The sequence below is a fragment of the Vicia villosa genome, linkage group LG5 (genome assembly GCF_029867415.1).
Source record: "Vicia villosa cultivar HV-30 ecotype Madison, WI linkage group LG5, Vvil1.0, whole genome shotgun sequence".
In the NCBI taxonomy this organism is placed as follows: domain Eukaryota; kingdom Viridiplantae; phylum Streptophyta; class Magnoliopsida; order Fabales; family Fabaceae; genus Vicia; species Vicia villosa.
Genome location: NC_081184.1, coordinates 100,663,101 through 100,682,032, shown reverse-complemented (window position 1 = coordinate 100,682,032; position 18,932 = coordinate 100,663,101). Strand labels below are relative to the sequence as shown.

The 18,932-nt window shown below is 35.0% G+C and overlaps 1 protein-coding gene across 2 annotated transcripts; it reads left to right on the top strand.

Annotated features, from left to right (window-relative positions):
• The first annotated feature begins 10,110 nt into the window (after positions 1–10,110).
• LOC131606928 (uncharacterized) lies at positions 10,111–12,125 on the top strand. 2 transcript variants are annotated; one of them, XR_009285119.1, is made up of 6 exons: positions 10,118–10,450; positions 10,536–10,576; positions 11,102–11,213; positions 11,325–11,366; positions 11,815–11,901; positions 11,999–12,125. XR_009285119.1 is itself a non-coding variant. In XM_058879011.1 (3 exons), the coding sequence occupies exons 1-3, from the start codon at positions 10,340–10,342 to the stop codon at positions 10,982–10,984; spliced, it is 378 nt and encodes a 125-aa protein (XP_058734994.1). In that variant the 5' UTR covers positions 10,111–10,339; the 3' UTR covers positions 10,985–11,095. The 2 variants fall into 2 exon arrangements, 1 of the variants encoding a protein (XP_058734994.1); XM_058879011.1 differs by lacking the exons at positions 11,102–11,213; positions 11,325–11,366; positions 11,815–11,901; positions 11,999–12,125 and adding an exon at positions 10,759–11,095 and having other exon boundaries at positions 10,111–10,450.
• The last annotated feature ends 6,807 nt before the right edge of the window (positions 12,126–18,932 follow it).

Genomic DNA, 18,932 nt, shown 5'->3' with positions numbered 1-18,932 from the left:
TCTCAAATCTCTTTCAAAGAGGTTTTATATGAAAGTGGCATTCATTGATGTAGTACAATATGTGAGTAAAATTAAAGTTCATGAGTTAATTAGATCTCTTCTAACCTATAAAATGGCTATTAGTGATAAATTTGAGAAAAAGAAAAAGAGTGTAGAGTTTAAAGCTAATGTTGAAGAAGATGAGGATCGAGTAGAAGGTGATACTAATGATAACTTAAATGAATATATTTCCCTTCTATCAATAATATTTGGCAAGTTTGTGAGAATACTTTACATGCGGTCAAGGAATAATGTCAAAAATAATGTCAAAGACAACCTGCCTTAGAACTCCAAAGGGTTCAATCCTCAATGCAAAGGAAAAGAAGGAGATAAACAAAACAAGGGAAAAGGAATCAAATTTCATGAATGCGGAGGATTTGAGCATATTTAGGCCAAATGCACCAACTTTCTTAGGAAGCAAAAGAAGGAATACACTCCTAACTTTCTAATGCATATAGACGTTTTCAACTAAAGAATCCTTAAACATTTATTTCTTATCAGCCTTATGCTCAATCATACAACCTAGGATATCAAAAGTTATAGAGAACCATTTGTCCCACAACTAGCTAATTCTTAAGATATTGTGTTTAAACCCTTTAACCAACAACACATTATAAATGGTGATTGTCGATGGATTTCCCAAAATACCTTCACCTAAGATTTACCTTGATTTTCATCTACGTATGTGTTATGACCACACCCTTTATGCACAAAATAAATGAACATCGACGCGTATGCCTTCATATGTCTCGAACAACCACTATATCGAAACCACATCCTTTTTATAGCGGAAGACATTCCTGCAAGAATATTAAAAACTTAGTTTAGGTCTCCAACTTGGGTTGGGTCCTTGGGGGATAAGAATTAGGACCTTTAGGAATCCATGTCATGTGACTATTAGGAAATTTTACATTCATAATGTGACATAGAGACCTAATGTGACGCTTATATCCATACTAATGATAGACAACTTTAGGAGATAAGAATTTTTCTTAAAAGGTTTTCTATAACTTTTCCTTTCATCATTGAACTAATAGAAGTGATACAAGGTATACATATATGTTATTTGTTCTTTCAAATTTTCAATTTCAAATTTTAAACTTGAACAAGTATCACACTTAACTACATCTACCGTTTTGATATCCACGCACCAAACCCAAAAGAGTGTCGGATAAAGCCTTGAAAGAGTTTACATAGAGTGACACCCTCACCTTACAAGCCGGTTTTATAGGAATGAGTTAGGTCAAACTCTAATATTTATATATAAATATGAAATCAAATACTTGATCAACGAGATACTCAATTGTATTTTATGAAAATTCATTAAACTCCCCTAAAAAAGCTTTAAGATAGAACAAAAGTATATTTTCACTACCACAATCTCATTTGTTAATGTGTTTGTCGTTGAATCGGCAATCCTATCGTCTTAGATTCCTCCATGTGTATGATGGAAACAATGTGTGGGCTTCTTCCTTACGTAACACGTTTATTTTTCCCTTCTTGGATGAACTATTAGTGTGTATTTCTCTCGATGCCAATTCATTCAGGATAATACAGGATTGCCCGAAAAATTTCTTCCTTAGTCGAGGATGCATTCACTTTATGTCCATTGAGGCATACGTAGCGTCAAGGAACCTGACAATACATATTTATAATTTCATCCCGAACCTTTCTAGGAAGTTAGAAACAACTTCATCTACTCATAGCATAAGGTTGACTCCAATAAAACTTGTCATAAAAGCACATTTCCATGTTTTCCAATTTGTGTATCTAGTTTAGTGGGAGAGGAATGTTAAGTAAATGTTGTTCCTATCAAATATAAAGATAACAATTGTAGTATGTAGATCTTGTACTGGGTTTCCATATAACATTGTGTAATAAATATTCCTAGATTCTCAATTTTCAAATTTTTATTCCCTAGAAAATGCAGTGAAGTTGAGAGTTTTATACTCTCTAGGGAAAAACACTAATTTATTCAACCACTAAGAAATGGCGACACACACACACATATATATATTTATATATATATATATATACACCTGTGAGTTTCAATTGTATCCTTAAGTACCTTTTGATTGTATCGACTATGAGTTTGAGATTCAAAAAGTGTTTTCCAAAAGGTCCCTCCTCTAGTACAGCTTTTTTGTGCCACATATTGTCTAAGGGTTTTCGAAAACCACGCTTAACTTAGCCTAAGGTGGATTATCACCCAATTAATGCTTTTGGTTCTTCTCAACATTTCTTTTAACATAAACTCCGATTGCCATTGGTTGATTATATTGGTAAGATGGATTGTTAATTCATGGTTCTTTACTAGCATAACCACTAATTGGGTTACGCGTGACTGAACCCAACATGGTGGGTGCTAATTTACTAGGTTTTGGCATATATGTTATGAGATTAGATGATACATGTGAGAAGTAACCCCATGACTATTGAGCTCGTTAACCCACAACTAACCTTTGAGTTCTTACTACTGGACTAAATGTTTGTCTTTCAACGTAATACATGTTGTTCACCTACAAAGCATTTTTGAAAGGCAAAACTTGGAGCATACCAATTTGTTGTTATTCTTCAAGCATCCTTCTTGCCATATGTACATGTCCAAATTAAATGTATCTTTTAGCACTTGATTCTCTCTTAGGTTAATTGGACAAATAATACTATGTTGGGAATTATAAGGAATAAAAGTTACATGCTATATAGGATCCAACTCGTCCTATGAAGGTCATTTCATTGCATCAATTTTATGAATTTGAGTTACAGTGTAGGTCCACCTTTGTGGAAGTGACCGAGTTATCACCATAAATGACATTTTGCGTCCAACTCACTAGCTCATTAAACCTTATTGTTAGTCATGGGTTTGAAAATGTAAGTGAGGTTTCACGAGACTTGATACTGTGGAACTATATGCTTGCAGGTATAATCAAGAATTGATCAAATCTCATAAACAAGCAAGATTTGTATATACTTGACGATGTCATGGTTTTGACGATGAGATTTGATCAATTCTTGATTATACTTGCAAGCATATAGTTCCACAGTATCAAGCGATGGTTAACAACATAAAGTACTTTTGAAGCTTTTCTTTTTCGAATAAAATCACGTAAAATATTTTTGGAACCTAGACAAATGATTTGAGAACAGACAAATTGATTAGGGTAAGTTTTTGAACTATCTAATCGATTAGAAAAAAATACCTAATCGATTAGATGAGGGAGAATTAACTGCATAATCAATTATGATAGTCTTAATGAATGGTAACGACTCTCTATCAAAATCTTCAAATTTGGGCATCAACAATCAATTATTATAGCTACCTAATCGATTAGGACATTTATTTTGCCCATGGATTGTTTCCAAAAATGAACCATTTCTTGGCCTATAATTAGAGGGCATCCCATTCATTTCAAGACAGCCAAAAAAAGTTAAACTTCTCACTTTTCTTCTTTCTCAATCTCTCTTTAAATTATTTAGAGTGAAGTTCCATTTTAGTCCCTCACAAAAAATGTAGAGGTCAGATTAGTCCCTGAGAAAACAAAAGTTCCTATTAAATCCCTTACAAAATTTAACCGAGCCATGTTAGTCCCTCAACTAATATTTTTTAAAATCGGTTTTTTTCTTAGTTTTGAACCGTGGCTGGACTGTTAATAAAGACTCATTTTAGTCCCTCACAAAAAAGAAGAGTCCAAGTTAGTCCCTAAGAAAAATAAGGTCTTTATTTAATCCCTTACAAAGCTTAATCAAGCCATGTTAGTCCCTCTTTTAGTATTTTTTCAAATCGATTTTTTTAAAATTGTGACTGGACTCCTATTTTACGACTGTTGATTTGAAATTATTTATGAAGGGATTGTAGATAAATCATACCGATAACACGGCATTATTTTCTTTGTTTGATTTATTATCAGGCTTATGGGTAGGTGACTATGGTTTTTGTTGTTATGTATTATCGTGTATTAGGTGTCGTTATTGTTTTAGTTGTTAATGATCTTTTAGGAAGGTTTAGTTTTGTTACTAAGGTGATTTAGGATAATTTCTTGCTTTTGTAAATAATACTTGTGCCAAAAATAATACACATGGTATGTTGGAAGAAAATTGGTTTATACCATATCACTTAGGTTTTGATGATAACAAAGTATTTAATGAACAATTAGGTACACTAACATATGTTCAAGTGTGCAGAATCATTAGTCAAAGAATTTATCGGACTCTGACTCTGATGGGAACATATGAAGAGAAGCCTGAGACTCAGATTATGAAAGATCAGAATATGATGACTCAAATTCTGAATGATAAGATTTTAATGTCTCACATATAGGGAACCCGACTTCTGGTTGAAACTTAGACTCTGAAGACCATGTGCAAAGGAACTCAACCTTTGACTCGTACTCAATTTGTGAAAGCATGTTTATCTTGTCAAGTCTAGTCATAGTTTAAAAATACGAAAAAAAATCATTTGAAAATAATATTAAAAGAGGGACTAACATGGCTCAGTTAAATTTTGTAAGGAATTAAATAGAGACCTTTTTTTCTGAGGGACTAATTTAGACTCTCCCTTTTTTGTGAGGAACTAAAATGGGTCTTCACTGGTGGTCCAGTCACGGTTCAAAAGTATAAAAAAATCGGTTTGAAAAAAATATTAGTAGAGGGACTAACATGGCTCGGTTAAATTCTGTAAAGGATTTAATAGGGACTTTTTTTCTCAGGGACTAATCTGACCTCTACAATTTTTGTGAGGGACTAAAATGGGACTTCACTCTATTATTTATTTAATTTTTCACATATTTTTAGTCATAGTGCTTTGAGAGTGCTCTTGAGTTTAGTGAGAAAATTGTTTTAGGTGAGGGCTTTATTGTAAATTTACCAAGAGTTTTTTTTTCTTCTTGAGTAGATTATTCTTATGAATTAATTATTTTGGTTTGGAGATAAACCAATGTAAAATTTCTTTTAGAGATCAGTGTAAGTCTCTGTTAACTTCGTAAGCTCTACCATTAAAGAAAATATCTCCCTTTTGGTCTATGAAGAATAATCCGAGAAAAATCTTTACAACAGTTCTTTAGCTTAGCCTGGTTAAAATCTTAATAAGTTTAAGATTAGCCTAGAATAAAATCTCACTCGGTTTCCGAGTTTAGTTTGTATAAAAGCTTAGTAGGTTCAATATTATCCTGGTAACAATCAAGGTTTAGTTCTTGGTCACCCCATGTAAAACCTCAACTTAGTTCGAAGGATAGCCAACTAAAAATTCCAACTTGGTTTGAGACTAACCTATGCAAAATCTCAGTTTGGCTTAGAGACTATCTGCACGATGTTATGCAAAATCATATTTAATCTTCGCCTCCAAGCAAATATGTGCATTAATTGAAAACACCCAAAATATTCAAAAACATTAGGATCTAATCGATTAGATGGTCTATTTTGGAAATATTGGGCTCTCAATTTCTATGCAGAATCTTCATTGATTTCGTGCAACTTTTGTGGAACCTTATTTTCCAGTGAAAAGGTTTTTTTTATGATGACAACTGTGAAAAACTGAAAAAGTTCAGAAAAGAAAGATAACATCAACATGATGACAACTATGAAGAACAAAATAAGATATTCACCATGATGTTAACTGTAAAAGATCAGAAGAGATAACATTCAACATAGTAAAGATGCAATTATTAAGAAAGTCAACAAATGTATTTAAGAGGTTAAAGATGCAAGCCATGAGTTTGATAAAGATTGATAAAGTTTTAAGATAACACTTCAAACAATAACAAAGGTTGATCAGAAAAAAAAATAGATTATATCAAAGCATCAAGAGATCTCAAGCAAAGTTTCACACAATGAATACATATGACATAGGCTTAGGGAAGTTATCCCTATTTAATAGGTGAGTACAACTTTTGTAAATGCAAAAAATCTATATTTATAGAAGTAGATAGCTATAAGCGCGCGCACACACACACACACACACACACACTTAAAACCTTTTTAAAATATTTTGAAAAGAATAAATCTTAAGAAGAATATAAACAAGTTACATAGAAAGAGACGGGAGAATTCAAAAAGCCAAAAAAATAATTTTTTACCAGATCTAATCGATTGTGTCAATCAATTAGATTTGCGTGTTTTTTAGGATAACGGCATTTTGAATGCACTCAATCAATTAGAAACGGATACATATAGCTTCTTACCTATTTTGGAACTCATAGTTGTTACCTTTAAATGATTTAATCGATTGGTCTAATTGATTAGTAACGATCATTTATGATTTATTGAAGTTTCCTCTTTTATAGGATTTGAAGCCTATAAATAGAGGCCTCATTTCACATTTCACATCATCAAGAACTCGATTTGTGTATTGACACACACTCTATCTCTCTAAGTTTTCATTTTTTTACTTTCTCTCACTAGTTCTTATAGCCAAATGCTTTTGTAAGGAAAGATCTTTTGAGAGTGAGGTGTCTTTGCAATTCTGGATGGGGTAGCATTGTATAAGTTCTTCAAGAATATTATTTATGCATCTTGAATGAATATAATTCACTTAAGGATAAAAATATGTGGTTGGAAGATAAATTCGTTAAAATCTTTGGTTGGGGATTATGTAATCAGTTGTTGAAATTTAGTTAGGTTGAAGATCATTAATATTGTTGAACTTCCCCTTAAGGCTATTAAAAGCCTTGTTCATTTGAAGGATAAAGTTCTTCAATATTGATGAACTTACTATTAGGTTCATGATTATCCCATTTAAAACCATAGGTTAGAAGATCATCCTGTTAAAATCTTAAGAGTTATAGGTTATCCTCTTAAACCAAATTGAGCTCAGATATTTTGTGGAGAGTAGTCTTACCATTTCAATCTACCGTTGGGAAGGAAGCTTGGCCACTTCAGTCTCAACATTTCAATGAATAAGACACAAATAATCATATCTTATGTCTTCTATTATCATGGTTGTAGGATAACCACAATATCCTTGTATAAGGGGGTTTGTGAGCTTCACTTATTAAATCTCTCAAGTATTTAATGGAAACTCTCAAGATCAATTCCTGGGGAAAAGAGTAGTTCCTTTTGAAATGACTGAACCTCTATAATTCTTGGTATTTTTCTTCTTCCATCAAACTCTTTAATTTCCGCACTTTATTCCAATATTTATTTTCCGCTGCTTAGATAGAAAGTATTTTTCAAACTTTGATTGTAATCACAAAAAGTTTTCAAAACCTTGTTTTTCTAAACCACGCAATTCACCCCCTCTCTTGTGTGTGAAGTCTCAAATCCAACAAATGGCATCAGAGCCTAACTCCTGTTTAAAGGACTAATCATCTCAAGAGGGAGATGAGTTCCACACAAGATTCTTTTTCAAAACTCACCACCACCTTTTTGAAAAATTATTCTTTCTATTATGTTAAATTTTTTATTTTTAAACTTTTTCAATGGTCCGTTTTACCCTACTCATCAAATAAATGATGAAAGAGTGGAAAAACTTCTTTGACCAAAAAAATTATAAATTTCATTTTTTGTTTAACTGCCAAGGAAATGTAGGATACTTTGGAAAACATATATGGAGCTTCTCCAAGTATCAAGTCAAAGGATATGAACACATGAGGCGAAGAAAATTATTTTCTTATAATAGTTAGATCAATGTCACTAACATTTATCTAGAGAATTAAGAATTGGAATACTTATCCAACTCTTAAATCTATAAATAGAAACCTTCATGAATTTCAGGAAAATCAAGAGAGAAGGAAATCATAGAAGCTAATGGAATCAAAAGACTAAACTGGAAAATTATCACTCATATCATATCATGTTCTAGTCAATCAAGAAGTCCTCATGTTCAAAGAGCAACAAAAAAATGAAGGAGTTCTTTGTAACACCCCAAATCTACCCGGTAATTATAATAAAAATCAGAGTATAAATTCCAAACAACATTCATTTGAGGTATCACATATTCGTCATTCAAAAACAATTATGGCTTATTTGCCTTCATATAGATACATAGCACGTAACTTGAAACGGACAATTAAATCATTAATCAAAAATTACTTTGTTTCAAATTAAATAATTAACTCGCAGCGGAATCATCATACTTCATAAATATTCAAATCAAATCGTAGCATCATTGCACGGTAACTTTAGGTTACAATTTAAAACATAATTCACTTAAAAATTCAGCAAACAAAATAATAAATAAAACAATCGCTTTATCCCCCCGAGTGCTACGTATCAGAGCAAGACACCAACTCGAATAACAGCAATTAAAGACTTCATAAAATCACTTCAAATTTCCATCGCTATCTTGAGTACCTGTCAATTTTCAATGGTAGGGAAACATCATTCAGAAGGGGTGAGATATCGAAAAATTATAAACAAAAGTATGATAATTAATATGTTAGAATTAAATCATACAAAATTATCACTTTACAACTTTCAGACGACAGCTATAACAACAATTTAAAATTGTACAGATATAATAACAAAATCAACAACAACATAATAATAGTTATAACAACTATTTTTCATCTTCCAGACGGTACCTGTCACAACAAGTCATTAGCATAACAACTTATAATTACAACTTCACATTATCACAATTCACTTCACATCGTCATATTCAACAACAAGTCAAGTCACATCACGTCACAATTAAATCACACTCATGCCACAAATAATGAGACTCTACAATTGCACATGCATGTGGTACCCAGGGCTTTAGCCCCCATCGCCAATTGCCAGTTAACAGAGGCATCAAAGCATAAGCCTTCGTCACTAATTTGCCAATCCAGGCCGTCACCAAAAATGCATATGTATATGAATGCAACAAACACACACAACAAACAACATCATCGTCACAAAGGCATAAGCCTATATCGTTGCTATACCAATAAATAGAGGTATACACCGTCACTGAAACATCCTGCAACTTCGCATAAAACAACAACAATATACACGTCGCTCAGAAATCACAAAGAAATAACAACACAACGTACTCATCATAATTCACAAAAAAAGCCGATCACAATCACCTACTAGCATATACGAACTACCTCTACAATTTTCAATTAATTCCGGATAACTAAATACACCCTAATCCCACATACAATCATCATATTCCTGGTTATATAATTCGAACCCCACCCTTACCTTGTTAAATATGGACTCTTTCACCATAGCTCTAAGCTTTTCTCCAAAAGAAATCCTTTCTAACATCAATTAGAGACACGCCTAAAAACCAGTTCGGGAATCAGCTTATCAGACGAACTTAAAACCCTCAAAATCAAAATCGCTCCGGTCAGAACTTACCTCTATGAGTCAGGAACGTTGTGTCCAAGTACCGCAACGATCCAACGGTTGGATTGAGAGATATGCCCGATTTGCCAAGGTGACTCTATGCTGAAACTTGCTGCGAAAATTAAGGCTTCCTCCATAATTTTCTTCTTCTCTCAAGTGCTACTCCCTTCTTTCTCTTCTCTTTTCTATTTTTCCTTTCTCCCCAAAAATAAGTTACGAGACTCCAACTCTAAAACCCTAATATTTTACTCTTACTATCACTTTTCTCTTAATGGGCTTAACCCATAATCTATCTATTACGTTTCTACTACTAAGGCCCAATTAACTATATCTCTCATACAACTTAATCAACCCAAATAACACAAACACACATACAATTAAATATTTCAAATAATTATTATATCACATAATAACTAAATAAATAATTATTAAAAATACCAAATAGTATAATTACTAATATAATTAATAAAAATATTAATAAAATCGGGATGTTACATTCTTCAATCACTTGAACAAAGGATATAAGATCGTAACCTTGGGAAAAATACAAAGAATTGTCTTCCAACGAAGATGATAACACATGTTCAAGTCACCCTTAGGGGTGGACAAAAACCGGGAAACCGGCCCAACCCTTGGTAAACCGAAAAAATAAAAAGAAATGGGCGGGTCTAATCGGACTAACGGGCCCAATGGGTGAAGCTTGCGGTTTCATGTGGTTTCAAATGGGCGGGCCGGGTAGGAAATCTTAGACCGCAGGTACCCAGACCCGCCCGAATGATTATTGAGAAACGACGTCATCGTCATTCATTTGGGGAGTGTAATACCAGCTTCAAGCTTCAGACCACATTTCACTTTTCACACACACACACACACACTCTCTCTCGAAACCCTAGCAGCCACAATCTCCTCTCACCGCCGCCATCGTTTCATCACTCTCCACCACCATTGCTCACCAGTCACCACCATCACTAACCACCACTATTGCTCACCAGTCACCACCATCACTCACAAGCATTCATTCATTCATTTCATGTGTTCTCTCTTTATGATGAAACAAACTCTATCCGTCTCTCATGCTCTCCACACCTCCAAACTTTCCCTTCGCCGTTTCTCTTCTCCTCTTATCACTTTCGTTTGCAAGGTAGGTGTTTGATTTAGTTTTAGATTTATGATTTTCTAAGTTTTGTGGTTTATTTGATTTTTGACTTTTTTTGGTTGTGATTCAGTTGGATGCATTTTTTCAGATCTGTGAGCTGAAGGTGAAAAGGTGTGTAATTTTATTTCTTACCCTTTCTATTTTATAATTTCTTTTGTGAAAGTTCTAACTTTTTGTTGTGGTTATTATTTGGTTTGTTTTTATGATTTATTCTGTTACTCTTGACTCTCCATATGAATTTCATAATTATCTACATCTCTATGAGGTACTAATTATAGTTGATTTTGCTTTAGACTATGTTGGGAGCGTAGATCAGTTAGAGCTACTAAGACTCAAATCCATCCTTTAAATTTCTCAAAAACAACCAAAACAAGCTATAGAGACTTACATATCCTTGTTAGCAGTAACAGAAGCCACAGCTTTCACTTCAAGCTAATAACTTCTGGTTTGATCAACCGAAAATATTTAGGGATGAGTTATGTGTTGGTTAATTTTGAGGAAACATTAATTTATGTTTAAACTAGTTAATTGAATCTAAATCCCTTATTGTTGGGTGATGATAACAGAACTTAACTTCTATTGAATTTCTATTAAAACTAATTAATTGGATTTCTTTTGCTTTTCATATCTTTGCAGGCATTAATGGAACGGAAGTTTGAAAGGGAAGCATGGAATGAGCTTGTGATGCTGCTTGTTGTTATCTTGTTGTGTAGTGTAAACTTTTGTTGTCTTGTTTGGTTTATAAGTGGTAGGTTTTTCTTTATGAAATTTTATCTTTGAAGCTTCTTTCGTATGTTCCCTTTTTGATATTAATTTAATTTTCTGATGTACTATGTTTTTCTTGGTTTATGTTTTACAGTTCCATGTGATCAACACTAGGAGTGATACATGTAGGAAAAAGGTTAGCAATATTTCAGTTTAGCTTTTCCAATTCTATGATCCAGTTTTTTGTTGTGTTTGGTCATGTGAATTTGATGAAACAAAATTAACATTATGTATGGAGATCTCTTAATCATTCTGGATTTAGGGATGCTGTAAAACCATCTCAGTGGCAGTGAATTTGGAAAATAGGAGTGTAGGATTGACTTAATCTAGAAAAGGAGGTGGCTGGTCTGTCCTTACCCATGCAATGGTGTAGTTAATGTTGTTGCCTTGGTTTTGAACCAAGTTAGATAAAGAGGGGTCTGGTTTTTTTGTTAGTCCTGTACTGGTGTAGTTTAGGTTGTTGTTTTGGATCATGTTGTAAGCTTTGGCATGGCTTATGCCTTAAAGTAATAAATTACTCTTTTGCTTTTCAAAAAAAAATAATGTTATGGGAATAATAATAATAATAATAATAATATATGCAGGAGGTTAGAAGCTTGGAGCAGATGAAAGAAAATCTCCTTATATAACCAATGGAGATATGTACATATGGCTAAAGTATCTTTGCAAATGTAAGATATTTTTTCCATTTCTCTTTCAGTAGGGATAATATTTATTATGCTAATTATTAATAATCTTTTGTTTTTTTTAAATGTGTCTTCCTGCCAGGTATAAACAAGTTATAAACAACAGCATTTTGCTACGAGGAGGAAGTGTATTGGTTGTAAATATTGAATGTGTTGGTTGTAATAATTTGTAATTGTAACTTATAAGTATTGAATGTGTCATTGAATCATACTTGTATTATGTTTAATTAAGGTCCAACATGATATTTGGCCTAATATTAATTATATAAAATTTTTCAAGAATCGGACCAATAACCCGATTAAACCGTTTTAGTTAACCCGCGATCCGCACAAACCGAACCCGGTCAAACCGTGTTTAATTTTGGGCGAAAATAGGCCTTCATAGAGGAACCGCGGGTTTGGTTGGGTGAGGCTTTTGGGCCCGAAACCGCCCAACCCGGCCCGTTGTCCAGCCCTAGTCACCCTACAACGAAGTGTTTACGGTGATTTCCGGTAAACAACCGCTAGTCTTCCAAACTATAATAAATATGATTTGGTTATTCGCAGGATCGACTAGATTGATCCTAGGACACATAGTCAAGAAGATTGTCATCAACGTTCATTCGAACCATATTCATTATTTGTCTTCTTCAATAAGCGTTGTTCGATTAAAGAACAAATAGTCTTGACAATCACTTTGTTATATATAAATGTGACTTCAGCGAAAAGATAAGTAACATAACATAGAAAATTAAAAGGACTATTGAAACGTAAAGAATCTTAAACTGCAGAAATGTAAAAGACTTTTGAAAGTAAATAACATGAAAGTAATTCGAAAGTAAATGACATTAAAGTAAAGATACAGAAATGTAAATGGCAAGAAGTAAACGAAATGCAGTAATTCTGGAAGATATTTAAAAACAAAAGATAATACACATGTATTAAAATGGTGGTGTCATACGTACATTTTCTCAGCGAACTCTTTCTCTTAACGCTTGATACTTGAGTAAATATGTGAGTGATTTGTACAAAATGAACACACAGAATCCTAACATTAAGACTCCTATTTATACTAGTTTCGACCTTAACGGTCCTATACTAATCTGCTGCCACGTTTCTCATAAGAACTTCTAGCGATGCCATCTGTTACTTGGACAGTTACGAAACCGTCTTCGAATTTCAAATCTTCCCGCCTGAGTCTGTCTTCGACGCGTGGCAGTGTATTAAACAAACACTACGAAAAAAAAAACACACGCTAAGTAGTAATACTTGAATATATTTATAAATTTGTCTAAGTCCCCGAAGACACATACTTTTCACTAGCTTTCAGTATTCATTATCTTCATAGCGAACTTAGAAATCTTTACTCTCGAAGCATGACCATCAGTAGCCATTCTTTTATTTTTAAGGGATGGCCATCAGTAACCATCTTTCCTTCGATTTTCTACTTCTTCGAAGGATAAATACTACAAAACGAAATCTTCAGCTAACACGAAGATAGGATATAGAAAAAAGAATCATAATAACATATTAAATTGTTTTGAAGGAAATACAGTTTAGAACTCTAAAGAAAGATCATATGAATAAGAAAGCAGAAGTATACTCTAGTAGTATACATTTTTAAGACCCTGTTTCCGAAACGTCTTGTCATTTTCAAAGATGTCTTCTCATAACTTACATTCCCACGTTTTAACCTTACTTCTTGATCATTACTCCTACATACTAGGAGTGAAGCTATCTCTTATTCGACCGCCGTTGGATTAAATCACCAGCCGCCACGTGTTCTTTGGATTTTACCCAAAAGATTTAAAAAGGGTTTCCGTTAAACCTTTAAATACTTGGTCTTATACTTCTACACAACCTTCCACCTCTATTTCTTCATCTTCTTCAAAAGAAACAACCAAACATCTTCAATCTCTTCCAAATCTCGTTCTCTTAATCAGAAATTTCTCTATGGCTTCATCTTCAAATGTTCTTCAACCTGCTCTGAAGCTCCAATCAACAATACGGTCTGGGGAACAAGAGCACGTTCAAAACCCTAACACCGAAGAAATACGCGCTATTTACGCTTCCCAGGTAATCATTCCCTTTGAACTTTCTGGAAAATCTCTCGCTTTTATGGGTCCATTACCAGGTGAAAATATCCCATCTCTGAATAAATTCTTCCCTGCTTATTACAAGACTAGACCATTAGTTAGCAAAATTAGGATAGATGAAGATGGCTGTTCTCCCTCAGGAAAATCCGCTAACATGGAAGAAACTCCAACTGTAACTCCTTTAGCTTTAGCGAAAATTAGGTTAAACTATATGACCAACTCTGTAAAAGTGTTTAGGTCAATTCCTTTGGCCAAAGATCCTGATTTGTACTATGCCTGGTTAGAAAAAGTAGAGAAACAGAAAGAATCCTTCTGGAAATCGTTAGGAATATACGATTTGATTCAACTGTCAAAGACAGGTTTAGAATACAACCAACCCATGTTAGTAGCAGCGGTTCACTTTTGGGATGCTTCTCACAACACTTTCCATCTCCCCTGTGGAATGGTTACCCCTACTCTTTTTGATGTGGCTGCGATTACAGGACTTCGACCAACTGGCGAAACCTTCGATCCTAACGAAATGGATAATGATACTATTGGTTTTAATGACTCACAAGTCACTTATACTGCATTCATCCAGAAGCATCATATTACCACCGAAACGGCAGTATCCGATGAAGAACATATTGCTTTTCTAGCGCTATGGCTTTCACGATGTGCCTTCTGCTCAAGATCTATTCAAGTTGCAAAGAGATACCTTTGCATGGCTAATCAGTTGCATGCTGGAAAAAATCTCAACCTCAGCCAACTGCTTTTAGGGTCTCTTTATGAAAACCTCAGCGAAGCTGCAACCCTCACCAAGAATTTCAAATCCGGTAGTTTACTTTATGCTGGCCCTTTCTGGCTATTACAACTGTGGCTTAATGCTACATTCGAAACTCATATTCCCTTTCGAGGAAACGTCAATGAGGAGGATAGCAAAATCAAGAATCGAACTATAGAAGGGACCAGGTTAGCTTACCTAACTCCAAAAGAAGAAATTGGAAAGCTTCGTGAACACTTCTTGGCGTATTCAATGATGTTTGCCCGGCGTAACCAGTTCGATCCTTCTATGGCCCCCTTTGTACACAGAACAATAGGTCCTGAATGGTTTGAAGGATAGAAAAACACTTAGAAAGGGGGGGTTTGAATAAGTGTAGCTTTAAAAACTTGACAGATAAAAATAAATTGCACAGTTATTTTTATCCTGGTTCGTTGTTAACTAAACTACTCCAGTCCACCCCCGCAGAGATGATTTACCTCAACTGAGGATTTAATCCACTAATCGCACGGATTACAATGGTTTTCCACTTAGTCAGCAACTAAGTCTTCCAGAGTCTTCTGATCACACACTGATCACTCCAGGAACAACTGCTTAGATAGCCTCTAAGACTTTTCTAGAGTCTACTGATCCACACGATCACTCTAGTTACAAACTGCTTAGTTCACTCCTAAGACTTCCTAGAGTATTCTGATCCACACGATCACTCTAGTTCCTTACAACTTAATGTAATTCTAAGAGTATTACAAATGCTTCTTAAAAGCGATAATCACAACTGTGATATTTCTCTTAATCGTTTAAGCTTAATCTCACTAATATATTACAAAAGCAATGTAGTGAGCTTTGATGAAGATGAAGATTCTGAGTTTAGATTTGAACAGCGTTTCAGCAAGTTTGATATGAGTTGTTTTGGTGCAGAATCGTTAACCTTGCTTCTCATCAGAACTTCATATTTATAGGCGTTGGAGAAGATGACCGTTGAATGCATTTAATGCTTTGCGTGTTCCGTACAGCATCGCATTTAATGTTATACGCTTTTGTCAACTACCTCGAGCCTTGTTCACGCTGTGTCTACTGACGTAGCCTTTAGTAGCTTTTAACGTTCCTTTTGTCAGTCAGCGTAGCCTGCCACTTGTACTTCCTTCTGATCTGATGTTTGTGAATACAACGTTTGAATATCATCAGAGTCAAACAGCTTGGTGCATAGCATCTTCTGATCTTCTGACCTTGAAGTGCTTCTGAGCGTGATACCATCAGAACTTCAGTGCTTCTGTTCTCTTGTTCTTCTGATGCTTCCATAGACCCATGTTCTGATTCTGCTTCGACCATCTTCTGATGTCTTGCCAGACCATGTTCTGATGTTGCATGCTGAACCTTTTGAGACAAAGCTTCTGAGCGCTGAATTATGCGTACTCTTTATATATTTCCTGAAAAGGAAATTGCATTGGATTAGAGTACCATATTATCTTAAGCAAAATTCATATTATTGTTATCATCAAAACTAAGATAATTGATCAGAACAAATCTTGTTCTAACAATCTCCCCCTTTTTGATGATGACAAAAACATATATAAATGATATGAATTTGCGATCAGAAAGAACAGACGGCAAAAGACAAATTACACAGCTATAGCATAAGCATATGAATATGTCTCCCCCTGAGATTAACAATCTCCCCCTGAGATAAATAATCTCCCCCTGAAATAAATACTCGAAGAACTTTAATAAAAGACTTCCCTGATTATTTCGGTAGAGACGATCATATAAGCTTCTGTCTTTTAGAGAATTCATAGCTTCTGACTTCTGCTTCCATAGGACAGCTTCAGAACTAGAATTTCCTTAGATCCCTAGAGCACTCACAGCTTCTGATTCCTGCTTCCATCTAGGACAGCTTCAGAACTTGAATTTCTTTGATCTTCTGAACATTCACAGCTTCTGATTTCTGCTTCCATTCAGGACAGCTTCAGAACTTGAATTTCTTTGATCTTCTGAACATTCACAGCTTCTGATTTCTGCTTCCATTTAGGACAGCTTCAGAACTTGAGTTTTCTGGATCTTTAGAACATTCACAGCTTTGAATTTCTGCTTCCCTCGGATAGCTTCAGAGCTTGAATTTCTACCAACATCACTTCATGCTAGATTTGTATCAGAACATTGTTGAATGTACCAGAGCATCATCAGAGCATCTCTACATCCTGAAATGTTACAGAACAAAAACTAAACGACAAAAGTCAGCATGAACGAGTTAGAACATAAAATGTATATTCGAACACATTATATGTATCAAAGCCATAACATTATATGTATCAGAGCAAATAATATATCAGAGCAAATAGAATTTTGTCAAAGCAAATAGACAAATATGGATCAAATTCTATTATCAGTGCTTCTGATTCATTCTTCTTTCTTGCTTCTGATTTCTGAAGCTTGACAGCACTCAGCTTGCTTCAGTTTCCATGGTTTTGCTTCTTGTGTTTGCTTTGAAGATTTTCTTCACTTCTTTATACCTGCTAAACACTTAAACCATATAGAACTTGCAGTTCTTGTTAGTAAATGCAACTGATTAAATCAAATCATTTATCATTTATCTTTCTCCCCCTTTTTGTCATATCATCAAAAAGCAAAAAAAGATTCCTAGCAGAACAGAAGTACACGGAGGAAGAAGTTGATTTCATTTAAGTTCAAACAGCAGGTACAGAAGTACATGAAGATAAGAAAGATCAGATGCACAAAGACAGATGCAACGAAAAGAAAGAAACAACACAGACTCAATCTAAGATGGCCCTAGTCTTGACAAGATCTTGGTCAGCATCTCTTGAACCATATTGTTGTGTCCTTCTTGCCTCACCATGAAAGCGCTATACTCAGCATTGAGTGAACTTTGCTCATCCTGTCTTTTCTGAATTTCTTCCAGAGTCCTTGCAAGACGAGAAGATTCATCAGAAGAAGCTTCACCGCTTTCAACCACAGGAATGGCATGTTGATCTGCAGCTTCCATAGATAGATCATTTGCAGGGATTTCCTCAACAGGATCAGATTTAGCAACATGATCTTCAGCATCTGCTTCTTGCATAGAAGCATCTCCATATTCTGCAGCAGGAATTTCCGAGTCTCCATTCTCAAGTGCCTGAAGAATGGCAGCTAGATTCCTTGGAGCAGAAGGACCTTCAACTTCTGGTGGGTCAACAACTTCTGGAATGACCAAGCTTGGGTCTTTCACAGACGGGTTTTCCCTCAGATAGTCAAAGAGAGTCTTGAAATCTCCTAGCAGAACAGGATATTGAGGAATAAAGATAACCATATCCCTGCATGGATTTGCTTCCATTTCAGCAGCCAATCTTAATTGTTCCATCTCATCCAAGAAGGGCTTCTCTTCCAACAGATGTCTTCCTTTGAGACTAGCAAACCAGAAGTCTTCATAATTCCTCAGAATTCCACGAGGCCGTGGGGCAGCAGCTACACAGGCTTCCTGAAGTTCTAAAAACAGAGCATCTGATTCTCTGCGAAAGATCCTCCAGAAGTTCCGCATAGCAACATCATTCAATCCAGAACTTTCAGCAATTCTGAGAGTATCAAAGGTACTTCTGAGATTCCTCTTTATGTTTTCAAAAACTACACCAATAGGATATACAGGGCGGAATTTTATTTGGGTTTTTGAAAAGGCAGGGTTGGAAGTGAAGTAAGGATGAGGTTCTCTATCCAACCTATAAGAAGATTCTGCTTCAGTATCAGAATCTAACACTACCACTTCAGCTTCAGGACGAGGCTTGGGAGTGTAGTTGCAATCACGGAGCAGCTGCTCATGTGATGCAGAGGTTGGAAAAGGAGAATCACAAGGATTGTTTTGAGAGGTGGAGGGAGTATGTTCAAGAGTGGCATTGAGAGGAGGTTGAGATGGAAAGAGAGTTTGAAGGGGTGGTATATCCAGAACAGGATTTATGGTAGGTGGAGAGGAAGGAATGGTTATAGGAGAAGATGGAGGTGTAAGAACATGGACAAAGACTGGTGATTCTGATGTGGCTTTTTCTGGTTCAGGTGTAGGGACAACCTCTATTGGTGCAGCTTCTGAACAAACAGCAGGAACAGAATTAGGTTCAGAAATGCATATACCTTTGGAACCTCTCAGAAAAGCTTTGGCCACATCCTCAGTCTTCTTCTGCTTCTTACTCTTCGGCTCTTCA